This window comes from Lepidochelys olivacea (assembly GCF_965140295.1).
Source record: "Lepidochelys olivacea isolate rLepOli2 genome assembly, chromosome: 9".
Lineage (NCBI taxonomy): Eukaryota > Metazoa > Chordata > Testudines > Cheloniidae > Lepidochelys > Lepidochelys olivacea.
In genome coordinates, this window is record NC_140419.1 from 17,642,272 (window position 1) to 17,660,168 (window position 17,897).

Below are 17,897 nucleotides of genomic sequence, written 5' to 3' on the forward strand. Positions count from 1 at the left end.
ATGTTATTTCCAGTTATTCTACAAAGTTACTGAAACCATGGAGTTGCTCTGTGGTGAACTGGAATAGGAGTGTTTGTACTGAGTCCTTTCTGAGTGTCTTATATATATATATATATATATAGAAAGAGCCTTTATATATATATAAAGACACTCAGAAAGGACACAGTACAAACACTCCTATTCCAGTTCACCACAGAGCAACTCCATGGTTTCAGTAACTTTGTAGAATAACTGGAAATAATATGTGCTTGCAATACATCCCCTTTCCATGCCTGAAGACTTTCAGCTAACATTGTGCGATGAGGCGACTGTGTGGTTCTTTGGTCATATGCTTAATGTCCTGCTGCTCATTTGCTGTGTCAAGAAAATAATATGCCTCTTTCAACCTTGTGGATCCGTACCGTGGCATAGAAACGGTTAACGATAGCCTGGATCAAAACTCTTTGCATTATTTGCAACCTTGTATCACTTGCTTATCCTGTATTGTGCCAGTCTGACAGGGTCACTTCACTTCCCCATGTTGGTCTAGTGCTTCGAGCACAGGACAGGGGAGTAAGAAACTCCCTGCTCTGATATTTACTCCCTCTGAGCTCTTGCGTAGGCCATGGAAACTCTCTGCTTCAATTTAGCATCTGTAAAATGTGGATAATAATGAGTACGCACCTACCTCATGTCGTGAGGCTCAGTTACTCAAGTGTGGGATTTTTTTGGCTTCGGTGTAGAACAGATCTTGCCATGCTTTAGCATAGATACATGAGAGCAATGTTCTTGCACAGCTGGAAAAGGAAGAAAAGCACTAATGTACTGACGGTGTAGGAAATGAAGGGAATAGTTGATGCTAAACACTAAGTATTACAATAAAAATCAACCTGATAGTGTTTCAACAGAATATACTGAAGTACTATACTTACCAAAGTTGCAAGGCAACCAGACAGCCTTTTCAATCTCTTTATGAAAGTGCTTCCAGTTTCCATTTCATAGCAGGTGATACTAACAATCAATGCACAGAAAAGACCTAACCATGCTCTCAGGCACAGTGGTGTAAATCCCAGATAACTCCACTGAGCTTCCCCTCTGGATTTGTACTGCTGCGAGTGAGAGCAGAATCTGGCCAGTAATCTCAATTCAGAATGTTTTAACAAAGGGCCTTTACTATCTCTTCTCCTCCTTCTCAGCCTTTAGAATGAATAAGTGAATGAAAACAGGTTCAGGCTGCAGGATGGGAGACTTGGTGGTATTGCAAAGACAAAGTAGGCATACATTTTCTAGGTCTTTTTTGAAAAAAAAACAGAGTAGTTAAGGAGCCTCATAGACAACTATAATACATTTACAGAGAGAACATTTCAGGTGTTGAACTGCCTGGTAGAAATTCAGTGATGGTTAGGTCCTCAGGTTGCATAAATCTGTGTAGCTCAGTTGAAATGGGGAGGGGGCTCTGGTGGTTTTGCTGGAGGAGTTTATCACATTTTAGTATATTTATGTTGCTGCTAGGGTACTGTGAGCTGTAGGTAAATGATGGAGTCTGGTTATGTATGAATGTATTCTTCAGGGCTTGTCAGAGGTACCCAGGGTTTGGATTGGACAGGCTTTTATATAGTGCAACATAAATCTAAATAAATAACACATGAGGAGGGAAGATGGAGGAGGGAGTTAAAGGCATACAGTAGAGATAGGATTTCAAGAGAGGATGCGCTAGGCATTTAGGGTGAAATCTTGATTCATTGAGGTCAATGAGAGTTTTGTTATTAACTTAAATGGGGTCAGGATTTCACCATTAGTGTTTTCTTCACAGGGATCTTGCAAAATTCCCTGCTGGTATAAATGAGGGAAACTTTTTGAAGTCAGTGGAGCTGCACCCATTTACACTAGCAGAGAACTCAGCCTGGGATTTCCAAACATTTTAATGATATTGGGGTAAGCGTTCTTCTCCACTGTCTGGTAAGAGGAGGAGCAAACCCCCTAGAAAACCCATGAAAAACTGAGAGGAAGTGCACAGTGACAAAAGGCAAACATATTGTAGTATCTCCTCCCCCCAAACAACCTCTTGTTGCCCTTCCATGACTGCAGTGTGGGAGGTCAATGCTATGGGTGGCTAGGGGAGGAGTTGTCATTTAGAGCATCATAAATTATGACTGAGTTAGGCAAGTTGTTCCGATCCCACAATCTCTATTTAAAATGGTCCGGTCCTATATGATTTTTCTCTCTCTTTATTTTTACACCTGGTCTCTTCTTTCCCTGTCCCCTTCTTTGGCCAGCTTCATGTTCTGAGATTTTCTGAAGTAGATTATAAACTTTTGGGGGCAGGAATTGTGTCTTTATTAATGCCTCTAGTGCACAGGTATGGCACTATATAAAATGAGGAATAATTGTGGCTTTTCCATATTTCAGAGAGGGTGTGGGATGGTGGGAGACAAATCAATGGCAGCATGGCAAGATGGGTTGCCTTGCTCTGAGAGAACCAAAGGGACCATGGGCAAGCGAAGCTCACTTGTCCCCATAGATCTCAACGTAGTGTGAGAATGCCATTTGTCTGTATGTCGTTTGCCCTTTGGCCTGAGTGAGAATCATTATCCATCTGTGTAAAGTATTACCATGCCTAAGAAGTGTCCCCTTGTACCATGTATGAGGGATGATCAATAATGACCCTATAATTTTTTAAAATGGTGTTCCCGAGTTATATCAGATGAGGCCATATTAAAATTTGTATTAATTTCTTTAGCTGTACTCTGTTACAGAGTATTTATTCAGTGAGATAAATGATGTACATTTATAGCAATTCACACATTTTCATACAGGCTCTGATTGTGCAATAGAAAGAATACATGGGAACAGCTGGTCTTCATTTTCATCATGTATCTGGGTGCTAGGGATGACTGCTTAACTTGTAAGAGATGGTGTGACATGAAGTCTTGAGTGTAATGTGCATTTTTAAACACAGCAAATGAAAATAAAAATGCTATTGCACAACCTGTCAAATCATAAAGGGCTAAAGTCTGCCCTCTTATCAACTTCAGTGGAAACCGCTCCCTGCACTCCAAAATAGAATTTGACCCAATATTTAGTACAAAAAAGGCAAATTAGCAGAGCAACTTTTTTTGTGGGTATCCTTATAGTCCCCAGGTTATTAATGTAATTGCAGATTCCACCATGTATTTTCACCTTCTAATGGTAGGGTAAAATTGTCTCTGTAGAAAACATTTGTGAAATAAATTCAAATAGTTCAGTTCTTCTACAAATACTTATTTTTATAGCTACATTTATTGCCTGGAGTTTTTCATTTGCTTAAGCAAGAGGTTAATTTGCATCCTTGTAATCTGATGATATAAGAGCTATGGGATAGGCTTCTAACGTAGATTTTTAGACTAGAGGAGAGAGACAGAGAGAGAAATATTAAGGTACAATTCCTATAGTCGTTACACAGTCCCTGCTCAGAAAAAATTCCCCATAAAGCCTAGGGCCCTAAATCTGTACAAGACTAGGTCAGTTGGTCATATTTTGCAATAAATTGCCACTTCAAAGATTGCATTTAGGTAGAGTGTGCCCAAAAGCAAACAATCCACTCACTGTGAAACCTTAACTAACTTCACAATAGATTGATTGCAATAAGGGTTCCAATGCAGGAATAATGTGTTGTTTTTGTTTCAATTTTGCTCCCAGTTCCAATTGCCTGATCAAAGAACTTGGGTAAGTTATTTGCTTATATTTTTATTTAAACATTGTAAAATAAATTGCATAAGAAAAGCATAACATGAAAGATAACCCTCTGCATAGTTATGGAATATGCCACATGCTTTCCTACTGAATGACATAGCTGTAGCGGATAATATCTTGCCATGTCACATTGGCCTTATTCCTATGTAATCCTGCAGTCTATTCTTATTGAAGGCACTGGGAGTTTTGCCTAAGTAAGGACTTCACCAGTCCATATGGCCCTTTGGTTGTATTTTAGTGAGGCTACAAGACATTTGCCTCCAGGCTGAAAGTTTAGGCTTCAAATTTTACCTCCATTACAGGTGTTATAATCTGATGATCAAAGTCCTCTGGATTCTAGACTTTAACGTACCCAATTCAGCCCTTACATCACAGATACAACACACATTGATTTGGGCCTTTGGGTCCAATTCTTCTTTCACATAGGCACATATAACTCCCATTGACGAGAACAGGAGCATCAGTGGGTTAAACTGAGAGTAAGCTTTCCCCCTCCTTTAGTCTCATATTTAAATCCAGTACCAAATTGGTATGGAAATCCAAATAACTCTTTTGGCTACTTTTATAACCCCCAAATAACACAATGTTTTGTTCTTACTTTGCTGCCCCTACAGCAGCTGCAATTAACCAATAACTACTAAGCCCAGAATTCTCCTGACATCATGGTTTAGCGGCTAGAATAGGAGAGTCAGAGTCAGGAAACCAATGTTCTCTTCTGCTCATTCACTGTGACTTGAGATATTGTCTCAAGACTAAGGCCAGATTTTCATAAAATGTGGCCTGAGATCCAGGCAATTTTTTTCATGCCTACTTTTGTGAACAGAGCGACTTCAGTAGTGTAAAAGAAAAGAAGGGGGGGGGCATTTGCACATGCAAATGAATAGTTAGATGCCCAAATACGCATTTAGAACCCAAGTACCTCAGTTAAGCATTCAAAAATACTTGTGGACCTTAGTCTTACTTTCTGTTAATCTGGGTTTTAATCCCTCTCTTTCCCATCTGTAAAATGCGAATAAGGATACTTACTCATCTTCATAAAGTCCTCAGATGTAAGGTGCTACTTCAGGGCCTGATATAATTCCCATTCAAAGCGGAGACTGATGTCAATGGGCATTGGATCAGGCTCTATGTATGAAGTATTATTAGTGATAGAAATGGGCTGAAAATGCTGTACCGAATGGATGGAATTTAGTTCCTATGCAGATGGCCAGCACGTAGCTTATGCATCACTTACACCCTATTTTTGAACTGGAACCCTGTTTTAAGGAATTGAGGACTGGAGAAACTCAGGCACTGTGTGCTGGCCCCATTCAAAGGGATGAATTTCACCTGTTATAATTTGGCATGGAAAAAACAATTTAAGTGGAAGTTGTTAAATGTTTTCCCATTTGAAATCTTATATTGGCCACAGGCAATAAATAGATGTAAAACAGAAATAGACCGCGCAACATTGACATCATCACAGGTGGCCCCAGACATTTTTTCTCCTCAGTGGAGTGAATTCAAAATGGTGCCATCTAATGGTGTTGGGAGGATTAAGTGACTTGTATGATGCACTCTGGTTCCACTACACTTTTAAAATAACAGCGTGGTATTGTGGTAATTATGCAACAGAAAAAATCTCAGTACATTCTTTTTCTTCCACCCTCTCTCCCTAATGTTGGCTCTGTCCCCAAATTTATGTCATCAAACTATTTTTTTCTTTTGTCCTCTGGCCATGATGATGGTTGAACAGCTGCAATACAATATGTATTGAAAGCATACTGTTAAACTGATTGGAGAAAGTGCTGATTTATGGATGGCTTTGTCTCCAATTTGAAGGGTTTGAATGTGTCGCTTGAACCTGTATATCTCAATTCATGGGATCCTGGCTCATCTATTTTAAGTTTATTTAAGGTTATTTTTCACTTTGTGGCATGAATCCTATAGTGCAGATCAATTGGAAACACTCTATTTTGAATGGATCACAATATATTCAATCTCCATCCCAAAAACTGGCACTCTGTCCCTACTGCTCACTAAAGTTTAGAGGCAGTGTGCTATAAAGACATCTTCAATTAGGACAGCATTTGCAGTAACATTATGAAGAATTATGATAAACAATTAAAATAGTTGTCCAAATAACTAAGAAACACATTTTGCGATGAATTATCCATGCTTTTTCATTTATTGTGTTTGTTATAGGCCAAGATCTGCTCTCTGTTACATCAGTTTAAATCCAGATCAGCTATATCAGTATCAATGGAGACTCTGGATTTACACTGGTATACCTGAGATCAGATTTTGGTCTTTACTTGATACTTCACAAAATGTAGTCATTCAGTCTCTTGGTCATGAACATGAATGTGATGTGGTGAGGTATGGGATTGCAGTACAACAAATTGATCGAAAGTCATGCTTTTTAAGAAATCATTATAGTTTGGGGTAGGAAGGTAGAACTGCTGAACTTTAATCATCAGGATTTTGAGATTCCTTTAAATAAGACGAATAAAAATAGAAAACAAACGTTTGTACAATCCTTTCCCATGAGTTATGGCCATGAAGTCAGTTGTTTTTATGATAATAGCATTAAGCAGTCTAATTTGTAAAACTAAAAATTAGGTCATGCACTTCATTGACACTAGTTTCTAGATCATTTCATACTATCAGGTTATCCTTTTTTTAAAAAAAAAATTAAAGAAACTCTCCTTTATGTATGTCACTGATTTTCTGCTGCTGCAAATAAATTTTAAGACAAATGTCTGAGACCCTTGTTGATAATATCTAGCCTGTTGAAATGTTTAAAAATACTTGTTTTATCCGATTATGGTAATGTCTGCCTTTTTGGGTCAGCGCTAGGGAATTGTGACTACATATTGGTTTGCGTCAGTATGCAGTTAATAGCCTCTTAGGGACCAGGAGGGAGGTGGGGGTAAAGCTACTTCCTTTTCCAGACATCTGGATTCAGATAGAATCAACAACTCTCATATATGTAAATGAAAAAATTACAGTTCTTTATAAAATACTGCCATTCACTGATCTCAGATTAGGAGCAGACGTTACTTGTCCATAAGGCAATAACTTTATGTAAAATATGTAATGCAATCTTCTCGCTCTCTTACCTCCTCTGCTAACTTGCTCTGTAGACATACAAATTACACTAATTCTACATTAAGAGTGAGATTGTGCCTTTCCTGTCCTGACAACTGCACCACCATGCAGTGGCCAGTGTTCCCTCAATACAAGGAGTGTTCTCTCTTACCCTGAACTGGGGTGCAAGCCAAATGAGGTGGAAAGTGTGGGGCCATGCTCTGTGCTTCATACTGGTCAGTGAACATTCTCAGGGGCCTGCTCCAGAGCCCATTGAAGTAATTGGAAAGATGCTTATTGGCTTCACTGGGCTTTGGATGAGCCCCCAGATATAAAGGGGGAAACATACTATATTGTCCAGAGAGGTAGTGTGATAGGTGTGCTCCCCCTTTGTTCCTGGGAGCACCAGAAGCAATTGTGCTTCCTTGAGACACGATTCCTCCCAGAGCTCACCTGGGGGTGGCTTGGCTCTTCACTGCCTCCAAGGTATGTCTGTACCTTGATGGGATAACTGAACCCTAAATATTCACTTGAATGGAGAGAGATCAGAATTTGGGCTAAAGAGCTGCAGAAACCCATTCCACTTATAATGTGGTGCATTGCCCTGGGCAGCCTTGTGTTAAAGAATCATATTATCTTTAAGTTGTGGAAGGGGAGCATCTTGGTGTGGGAAGAGATTTTGGATTTGATACCACAGGCTAGAGGAAGTGCATCCTGTTCCAGTAACTATCTACCTAACCTCCCAGGGTGGGTGCCTGTCATAAGTAACTCTGCTAAGTAACCCTGCTGGCAGATCAGTGTTTCACTGATCATTGCAGCCTCTCCATTGTTAAGGCTGAGATTTATTTTATATGTTTAGCCAGGAGCGTCCCAACTACTCAGAAAAAGAATTTCCACTTTAAAGGAAGGGCTAGAGACCAGTGATCAGTTACGAGAATTTGAAGTCATTCAGACATGCTATTTTTGGGGACATAGGGCTGCAGGAGCTACAGCGGACCAGAGTAGGCCCATGGTTCCCTGGGATCTACTATGGATCACAGGAGGCCCTGTGGACTTTAGAAGATCTATAGGGAAGCAAAGCTGGGGAAGGGGGATTAGGACTCAAAGTGTGGAATCTAGAGGAGCAGGAAGTACCTGGGAGGTAGTGGGGAGCTGATTCATCAAGGTCAACTGGGGATCCACAGACAATGCAACACTAATGCAAGGTGGGGTGTTCTCTCCCTCCCTAATTCCCAATACTGTCGTGCTTTCAAGTGGTTTGCTTTATTTTAAATCTAACATCATTTCTAAATCTCCTGAGTTTCTAATGGCTGCTACTTTGATAACTATGCCATTCCTGAAATGTTTTCTGACCTTACATTGCTGGTATATCCTCTAATCCTCAATTCTGCCTTAGAGGGGCTTTTTTTTTGGGGGGGGGGGAAGCAGGGGGGAGAGGATCTGCTCTGATGGGGAAACCACAGCCCTTCCTTCTAGCTGACGCAAAGTGCTACCATAGCCAGCATTAAGATGCTGAAAGGAAGGATTCACTGATAGTGTTTATGTTGCTTCAGTGGTTCTCGGTGATGAGTGGAAGGAATACAAATGGGAAAAGAAGTATATGTGCAAGAGGAAGGAAGGGAGTTAATAGCTTACCCTTCCCTCACTTTTATCCCTACTTTAGTTCAGGTCTGGCTGGCTGCAAAGCAAAGGAAAGTCGCCTTTTAATAGTCATTATTTTCCTTATTACCTTTTAAAAATGTGCATTGTTTGGATTCTGGGAGCTATAGCCTTAGCTGATGTAAACTGGTGTAACTCCACTGACTTCAGTGGTGCTATATTCATTTACACCAGTTGAGGATCTGACCCCAAATACTTAATATTTCCTCTTGGAGATGGTGCGTTTCTTTAAGAATATAAACCACATAAGGTAACTACATTCTACATTGTTTAAAAAAAACTGTAGTAATTCTTAGGGCAGGGCATGTATTTCTAAAAAGCTGTTATTGCTTTTCAGTAATTGGAAGTGCTTGTGGTTTCTGTGAATAAGAAACTAAGGACCCGATTCTGACCTCACACTGGTGTAGCCCCATTGACATCGGTGAACTTAGTCCTGATTTACATCACTGCCAGAGCAGAAACACGCCCCAAAGCTGCAAATAAAACAATGATACTAAGCATGATGAAGTCATTTTAAATGTAAATAGGAAAATAGTTTATTTAATATATTACTGTAGGGATCCATGTACATGAAAAATGTTGATTTGATCAAAAATTGATCTAAAACCCCTATATAATGAAACTGACTTGAGTATTATATGTACATAAATAAAAACATTTATTATCCTCCTCAATGCACTTATTATTCTTCACCATAAATATGTACTATCATAACCCATGCACTGTCTTGTCAGTGCTAATCAGCCGGAAGGCCAAAGGTTATTTTTCATTCAAGCCATCTATTCTCTGCAATAGTAAATATCAGAATGGTTACTTGCCAGGAACAATTAGAAGGAATTAAAGGCAGTGGAAATACAATCATAAATGCTTTAAGAATCGATTCTGAGTAAAGAAGAATATGAAGAGGTATCAAAATAAATATATCGTGATGTTGAGCTGTATGGGTTGATAATGACATTGCTCTGCTGGGACAGAATTACCTCCTATCCCAGAAGCAGCATCATTACATATCTCAGCCCTGTGATCAGTACATGTCAAAATCCTTCATATTGACAAATGTGCTGTCCACTTGCATCTATGGAGAATGTTTTAGCAGCTGAGTGATTATGAATCAAACCCCAGAGCTTACAGCCCCTACTGCCTCTCAATGCTTTCACATTCGTTGCCTGACAAGTAAATGTATCTTGACTTCCTTCTGTGATTTTTTGCACCATGTCTGATGAAAGACATTTGGCAAATTGGCAGTGGTACCCTGTACATTGCAATTTGTAGTGCGCATTAGGAGTCTGAGCATGAAATGAGAGGGCAGGCTATGAGGCAAAGGGAAAAACAAAATAAACAAACCCAAAAACCCTGAGCTAACCAGAACATGAATAGTCATTTCAAGCAATAATTTTTTTTGTAACAAAAGCATCAAAATCAGACCAATTGCGCCACAGACTTTAGAGGAAGGTTCCATGAAAAATATTCTGTCTCTTGAATATTACTTTATTAATCCTATGTTGCATTATGAAAAATAATCTCCTTGCACATTGTGAGCCAGATTCTGCCCTCCCTTACTCCAATGTAAATCAGGAGTATCTCCTCTTAACGCAGTGGAGTTACCCCAGTCTGTGTGAGAGGCAAATCAGATTCTTCTGCAACTCTTGCTCATCCTTAGTATCAGTTAGCTTCAGTGGCATTACTCATGTAGTAAGCTCTACTATTAAACACTGGATAATGAGGCAGACATGGGTTATTACACTGGGATAGTGTAATTCCATTGACTTCACTAGAAATGTTTTTTTTATTTATGTTGTGGGAAGAGAGAGGAGAATTAGTCTTAAGAGCTTTAAAGTAACTTTCTCCTTCTTTGTAAAATGTGTAGGCTTTTTTCTTTAGCTTCTATTCTGTCAGTTTTCTCAGAAGACTGCATAGTGGCATTCCTCTTATAATCTTGAGTTGGAGCACTGTGATTTTTGAGGGGGGAATGAGATGAGGGAACTCTTATTTTCAAGTGTTACCATGTTCTACAGTAACTCTGCAGTGTTGCCAAGGTTTCCAAACGTGACAGATGATTTGGGGTAATTTTCTGAGGTGCCAAACCTGAGACATCTTCAAGTGGCCTGAAAGTGCTGAGCACCCACACTCTGAAAATCAGGTTCCTTTAAGGTGTCTAAGTTTGGGCATCCAAAATCACTTTTGAAAAAGTTGGCCATCGTGCTTTTTGAGTATTATTATAGAATATTTTTTAATGAATGGAGCGAGGGCAGTCAAACCAGCTAGCATATGAGATTAGAACGCTAAGAAAGAAATCCCGAAACAGTGGGGGAAAAAATAAATTTTGCCAAGAGATCACAGTATATATCAGTTCCTGCTTAATGGGAACTGATCTATCAGGCTTGTAAACACCTGTGGCCTATAAGGCTAATTCTGCCCTCCTTTAGATTAGAGAGTGTAATTCCACTTAATTCTGGATTTACACCATGTAATTCAAATCCAAATGTGACTTGCTATCTTCAAGATCATAGTGTATACACTGGGTCAGATTTATATCTGAAAATTGCAGGTGCTAACTTAAAAAGAATCCTTCTGCTACCAGCTACAGGTACTTTCCAATAAGACCCAGCTTCTCCAAGTGATCCTTTTTAGACAGCATATCCTTTTTGTGGTATGTGCATGTAAAGCCAGTTCTTGTTCCCACTCAAATTAGTGGCAAAATTCCAGCTGATTTCAGTGGGAACAAGAATCCTTGCCATAAGACAACTCCAGATCACCCATTATTTTTACTTGATCAAGCCCAAGTGTAGGATCTGCCTTATACAGAGTTTACAAATAATTACTATAGGAGCAAGAACATTAAAACAATGTAGCAGAAAAGCATAGGAATCTACACTGTAGTGCAAAAAAAAAAGTATTTGAACGTAAATATTTTATAAGCCTTCATACCAATTAGTGTAGCTCTCATGTAGAATTAGTTATTTATTAGCATGTACAGAGATTAGGAAACATGATCTGCTAGATGAACAGGAACTGTCAGGTACAACGTCATCACTGCTGCGGAGTGATCTACTGTCAGTAAAAGTTACTTGTGTTATTCAAACTGTGATAACATAGTTTTCCATCACTTTGTCCTACTCACAGAGTGAAAAACCAAAATAGTTTTCTATGCACAGTCATTTTTTGAATGGAGTTCTTTGTGTTTCGAATTATCTGTACAGAAAAAGAGCACCTTCACTGTGATATGTTTTCCTTTTTCCTTTTCCTCTTGCAGATGTCAGCTATAGAAAACATGGCTGAAAAACTAGAGAGTTTTAGTGCCCTGAAACCAGAAGCTAGTGAACTCATACAATCTGTCCCTTCCATGTTTAACTTCCGAGCCCCACCGAGTGCCCTACCAGAAAACCTCCTGAGGAAGGGCAAGGAACGCTATACCTGCAGGTAATTGCTGAGCTAATCATGACAGGGTCTCCTAACATCTCCTCTCTGCTTTCAAAAGACGCTGTTGTTTACTTTAGAAATTACTCCTGATTGGATGATTAATAGAGATCATGGAAGGTCTATAGTATTTCAAAGTGCTCTTTATTCAGTCAAACATAGAAACAGTGTTTTGTTTTTTGTTATTATATGAGGAATTTGTCCTACATCACTCGAGTTTGATAAATGAGGCTGAAAATATTGCATAAACAAGCTTGTTCCCAAATTTCCTCATCACCTTTATATTAATAAATGTGCTTTCACTATTAATTTTTCTGATCACAGGCTACAGGGCTGCTTTCCTCAGACCATCTGCCTCTAATGTCAGAAGGGATCTTTCACAAAATATATGAATTATAAGGACATATGTTTACAATCTGAACAAAAACTATAAGTTCATAGTCATTGCACGTATGAATGAAGTCAATCAGAATTTTGTCAACGTGAGCAGGATTAGGGTCATGCTTGTATAGTCATGCTTGGTATGAAATAATAAACTGTATGTTAAAAATGGAGGGCCAAATCCTGAAAGCTTCTGCATGCATCCTTTATGCATGGCACCTGTAACTCACATTACCTTCAGAGGGAGTTGAGAGTGCTTATTACCATGCAAGGTTGGGCTGAAGGTCCTTAATGTAACTGTTCTAATCATGCTGTTTTTTGGAATGCTACTTGGGAGCCTTGAGAAGGTTTTATTGTTCCCTGTGAAATATTAGGGAAATGGTAGAATGATTTTTAAAATTGCCTTATTTAAGTCTCTATATCATCTCTAGAATGCTAGGGTATTTGACACTGACATATCAGTTTATCTGATCTTTTTGAAAACATGTCACCTTTCAAGACAAGTTGTTATAGAAACATACCTTGATGGATTAGGTCTTTGAATCTTGTCTGCTCTGATCCTATTCAATGCACAGAATGATGTCACATTTGCTGACACATAGAATAAATTGAAAGAATTGAATCTCCTTACTTCAAATCAGAATTCTAAGCCTTGAATAACAGATTTTCAGGCTTCTAAAACATGAATGTGAAAGATATAGAATTAATTAGATTAGAATTTTGGAAGGTAATTAAAACTAATGTCTGTTTGCATAAATTGCTTGCTTATGTGCAAGGAAATCTAGCAAGTGCCAGTAATTCAGGCTTCATTCATGGGTAATTTATATTTCTGTGATGCCTTCGTTGAATTTTTTAAATGCCTAAGAAATCCCAGTACCATACAGGATTGATTAAATTATGGCTATGCGTCTGGTGCATTATGCAGTTCACAGTGAAATAATGTCAACTGCGATGACTTTGTCATAGAAACTGTTTTCTAATCATAGATACTGTGGCAAGATTTTCCCAAGATCGGCTAACTTAACACGTCACCTGAGGACGCACACTGGAGAGCAGCCTTACAGGTATAATAAAATGTGTTTGTGGTCATGAGCATGGCCTAGTGTTTACAGCAGGGAAATGGGAGTTCAATATTGTGTTTTGTCCCCAGTTCTGGCACTGACTCGTTACGGGCTCATTTAGTCTGTAAATTAGTCTGTAAAACACTTTGGGATTTTGAGTATCATTATTAGGAAATGTTTTTAATTTTGTTCATAGTATTATTTGCTGGTTGGTGTGTGCAGAATTAGGAAATTTGATTTAACTGGGAATTGGTCCTGCTTCGAGCAGGGGGTTGGACTAGATGACCTTCTAGGGTCCCTTCCAACCCTGATATTCTATGATTCTATGATTCATTGAAATCAATGGGATTCTTTCCGTTGACTTCAGTAGGTTTTGGATTAGGCCTTCAGTTCCTTTGGGAAAGACACTTAGGACATGTCTACACTGAGATAAAAAAACCATGGCAGTGAGTCGCAGAGTCTAGGTCAGCTGGCTTGGGCTGCTGGGCTGTAGAATTGCAGCGTAGGCATTCAGGCTATGGGCCCTCTGAGCCCATGAGTCAGTGGTACAGTCTCCACTGCAATTTTCTCACCCTCAAGCCCTGTAACCGCACGTCAACTGACCCAGTCTCTGAGACTCAGTGCTGCAGGCTTTTTATCACAGTGTAGATATACCCTTAGGGAGAGATTTTCAAAGCTGTCTTGAAGATTTAGACATCTCCTATTAATTTCAATGGGAACTGTGTGTCAAGGCGACTTGAAAATCTCAGCCCTAACCATCTTTGTGCCTCAGTTTCCCAATCTGAAAAATAGGTACAATAGTACTTGCCTCCTTCACAGAGGTGTGGTAAGGATAAATTAGTCTGTAAAACACTTTGGGATTTTGAGTATCATTATTAGGAAATGTTTTTAATTTTGTTCATAGTATTATTTGCTGGTTGGTGTGTGCAGAATTAGGAAATTTGATGTTCCCTCTCCTTCCTATGTATGCAATGACACTCCACTAATTTTAAGGGTCTGTGAGGCAGTGGTCTAACTTAAAGCTGCCTTGGCTCCCAACTCTATTTGGGCATGTTCACTCACAAGGTAGGGTTGAGGAAGGATATTTACCTCCATTATAACGCCACTTCTTGATGAGAGTCTCAAAGCTCAGCTCCTTTTTGGTAGATGTTACAAGCAGGGTGTGGGGTAGGGACTTGAAGACATGAAGTTCTTGAAAATTCTTTGACAATATGGTAGACCTTATTCCTGACTGCAGAGACTCTCCCACTTGCCTTAATGCACAGAAATAGGATCTCCTATAGGATCTCTTATCCAGAGAAGAAACTGGCTGTTGTAACTACAGAGCACACCAGTAATCAATCCAGCCTAGTGCCCTGCCTTCAGCAATGTGCTATATGCTTGTTGTGTTAGTGGAAGACAAAGGCCCTTCTAATGCACCTGGCCTAACTTGAGGGTAGGGAGGGAATGCCACTTTGACCCCAGTGGCATTATTTTGCTCCTTACCAGCTGTAATGTTGGTCCAAATAAACTTTCCATAAGCTTTTCGTTCTTCCTTGAGAATCAAGCTTATATCTAACTACAGTTGTATTGCAGGATGCCCATGAAAAACCATGTGATATTTACCATGTATAGCCTTCTAAAGGTTGTATGTGTGGAGGATAGAGGATGGGGGGAAGTTATAGCTGCAATTATATATATTGCACTTTTTATTTCAAAGCACTTTACAAACTCTGGTCAAAATCCTCCTCCACATCCCTTTGCATAAGCAGGCCCCAAATAATGTAGAACTGTATGGGAAGGGACAAGCACTGGAGAATCCATGAAGAGGGGCTGTATGACCCCTTGAGTGTGACAAGAGCCATATTTTTAGGCAATTCTAAGAGGGAGCTCATGGTGAGGTATAGGTAGTCTCAGGAATGATCAGTGACCACTGCACATATACGCAGAAACCTGTGGTAACTACTGCAACAGAGAGTGGGATCACCTTGACCAGCAAACACATATTAAAATACAACGTACCCTGGCTACATAGAGGATTTAAAACTCATTAGTTAAAACATGTCTTTAAAACAAACAGCACCTGGTCTAGACAACAGCAAAACTTTTCATCCTGGTCTAGACAACACCAAAACCGTTCCATGTTCCACCCCAGAGGTAGAAGCATCCCAGTTGTGAGTAAGAAGATTCCTGTATCCCACATTCAAATTTTGTAATTGCTTTGGGACCTTGCAGAATAAAAAGTGCTGTATTAAATGTAAGATGATATGATTATTTCAGAATTCATCCATAATAAATACATTCCAAAGATCTTATTATGGATGGACCTGATTTGGATTGGTGCTGACGTTCCCCTTGACTTCAGCGGGTGTTACAGGTGCCCCGCATCTCAGGTTCAGGCCCTTAGTAGATGTACCTATTTAGATAAATAACAGGTAGATCAATCTAACTCTGATCCCATTGATGTCTGTGGTAACAGAATTCCACCCACTGCACATGACTGACATTTGAGGATAGGTGGTTCAAAAAGTGAGGGAGGTGCATAAGTCCCATTGATTTTCAATGGAAGTCATACTCCTAAATCACTTGGGCACATCTGTAAATCCCAGCCTAAAAACACAGCAGTATTATTTGTAGTGTTTATGTTTAATTCAGGTGCTCCTTAGATTATGTGATTTAAAACAAAAAACAGTTTCAAAGATGTTGGTGTATAAATTTACTTCCTGTCTAATTTGAATTCTTTCTGAACTATGTATAATTACCAGAAACATAGTTGGCTTTACTCTCTTGTTGACAAGCATGTGTAGCTGCTATTAATATCCATGATAGTTATGCATATGTAGAAATGAGAATTGAAGCGTTAGCTTATTGAAAATGAAATATTCATTGAAAATCAGTTGGAAGGAAGCCAAGTCATGTTCCAATAAAACAAACACACAAATTTGTGCACTTAAGAACCTGTAAAGAGCTGAAAATCTCATTGTTTGTGATGAATTTTTCTTCCTGGAGTCTTTTTGGGAAATGGGATTTGCATCTAATTTTATTCATGACTGAAGCTGCATCTTGAAGCATGTTACGCTTGTCCACCACATAAAAGCCAGAAACAATTAGAAGCATAATGGACAATTTCTGCACTGAAAAACTGATGCTGTTCAGAGTGTAATGGACATGTTTTGAAGCACAGGAAAAGTAAGACGATTGAAAAACGAGGGTGATGAAGACTATTGGCTAGTTGCCAGAAAGAGAATTTGGAACAGTTAGAGTATGTCTTAGTAATGGTTTAAAGAGCAATGCAGTAAAGGCTTTAGGGACTCCAAATCACTACAGAGTAGGAAAATTGATGCCTCTGGTACCAGAGTGATAGACTAAACTACCCACATTGGCACGGTATTAAAGATCTGGATTGTTTATTGCTGGTTTTTGGAAGCTAACTGAATTTCCTTTGGGATTAGCAACTGAGCAAACTAATTCCTCAAAAAAAGATGTAATCACACAGGATAATTTTGCAAAGACAAAGTGGCCTGTTTTACCTTATTTGAGTATTAAAAGGAATTTGTTTCATGTTTTTTTCCAGAAGTGTTTAATTGTATTGTATTGGCAGCACATGAAACAATAGCATTATGCTCTACTGTTTTTCAGACTCCTCAACTTTGCAGGCAATACTTTTAAATACATGGGAATCAATTATGCTAACTAATTTGATGCAGTTAAATCAGAAATATGCTTCTTCCTAAATGTGAGGTGCTGAGCAAGCTCAACCGCAATTCCTTTTAGCTACAGTGTATGTTAAGGCTACTCAGCACTTTGCTGAATTGCACCTGTAGGTCACAAGTCAGTGGAGTTCCACCGGTCTGAAAGCTCTGTGAAGAAGCAGAGAATTGGGCCCCTCAGGTGCCACCCTGTACCATTTAGGTCAACGAGAGCTTTGCCTTTGACTGCAATTGGAGTGGGATTGAGTCAATAGTTATCAGCAAATCCAGAAAAGAAGAAAAAAGGGGAGAATTTAGGGTCTGAAGTGTGTTTTGAACAATCATTTTGTGAAATGCTCTTTACCCTTTATTCTGATTATTATTCCAGTTACTAATAAACAATTTCTTTTCCTCTTGTTTCTTTTTAGATGCAAATACTGTGACAGATCTTTTAGCATATCGTCTAACCTGCAGAGGCACGTCCGTAACATCCACAATAAGGAGAAGCCATTCAAATGTCACTTATGTGACAGGTGTTTTGGTCAACAAACCAATCTAGACAGACATTTAAAAAAGCATGAGAATGGGAACATGTCTGGTATGTAATCATTTTCCCCTTTCACTGCACCAGAGAGCTATCCAGTGTTAATATACAAGTACTTCCTGGTCATTTTCAACACTGGCTTTGTGAAATATGCACCATTTGTTCTCAGGTTCTGGGTGTTGGGAGTGTGATTTTCAAAAGTACCTAAATGATTTAGGAGCACCAATCCCAGTGATTTTCAAGAGGCATAGATCTTTTTTCTTTTTATAATTTAATGCAATTTCATACTTAGATACTCAAGCCAGCCATAGTATTTTTGGCCTGCAAAATGATTTTTCATGCAACCTCCATGATCACACTGCTGTCAGCAGAAGGCCTTGCCTTAGA

At 39.1% G+C, this 17,897-nt stretch overlaps 1 protein-coding gene across 12 annotated transcripts in view; it reads left to right on the forward strand.

Annotated features, from left to right (window-relative positions):
- The window catches only part of MECOM (MDS1 and EVI1 complex locus), a 459,726-nt gene that overhangs the window by 433,026 nt on the left and 8,803 nt on the right, over positions 1 to 17,897 (forward strand). For 8 of the 12 annotated variants that reach the window (XM_084639165.1, XM_084639161.1, XM_084639167.1 and 5 more), the window contains 4 exons: positions 3,658 to 3,684; positions 11,693 to 11,859; positions 13,224 to 13,301; positions 17,395 to 17,564. In XM_084639165.1, coding sequence (XP_084495291.1) covers positions 3,658 to 3,684; positions 11,693 to 11,859; positions 13,224 to 13,301; positions 17,395 to 17,564 — 442 coding nt within the window. The remainder of the gene's footprint in view (positions 1 to 3,657; positions 3,685 to 11,692; positions 11,860 to 13,223; positions 13,302 to 17,394; positions 17,565 to 17,897) is intronic. The other 4 variants (XM_084639166.1, XM_084639169.1, XM_084639170.1 and 1 more) reach the window with 1 other exon arrangement.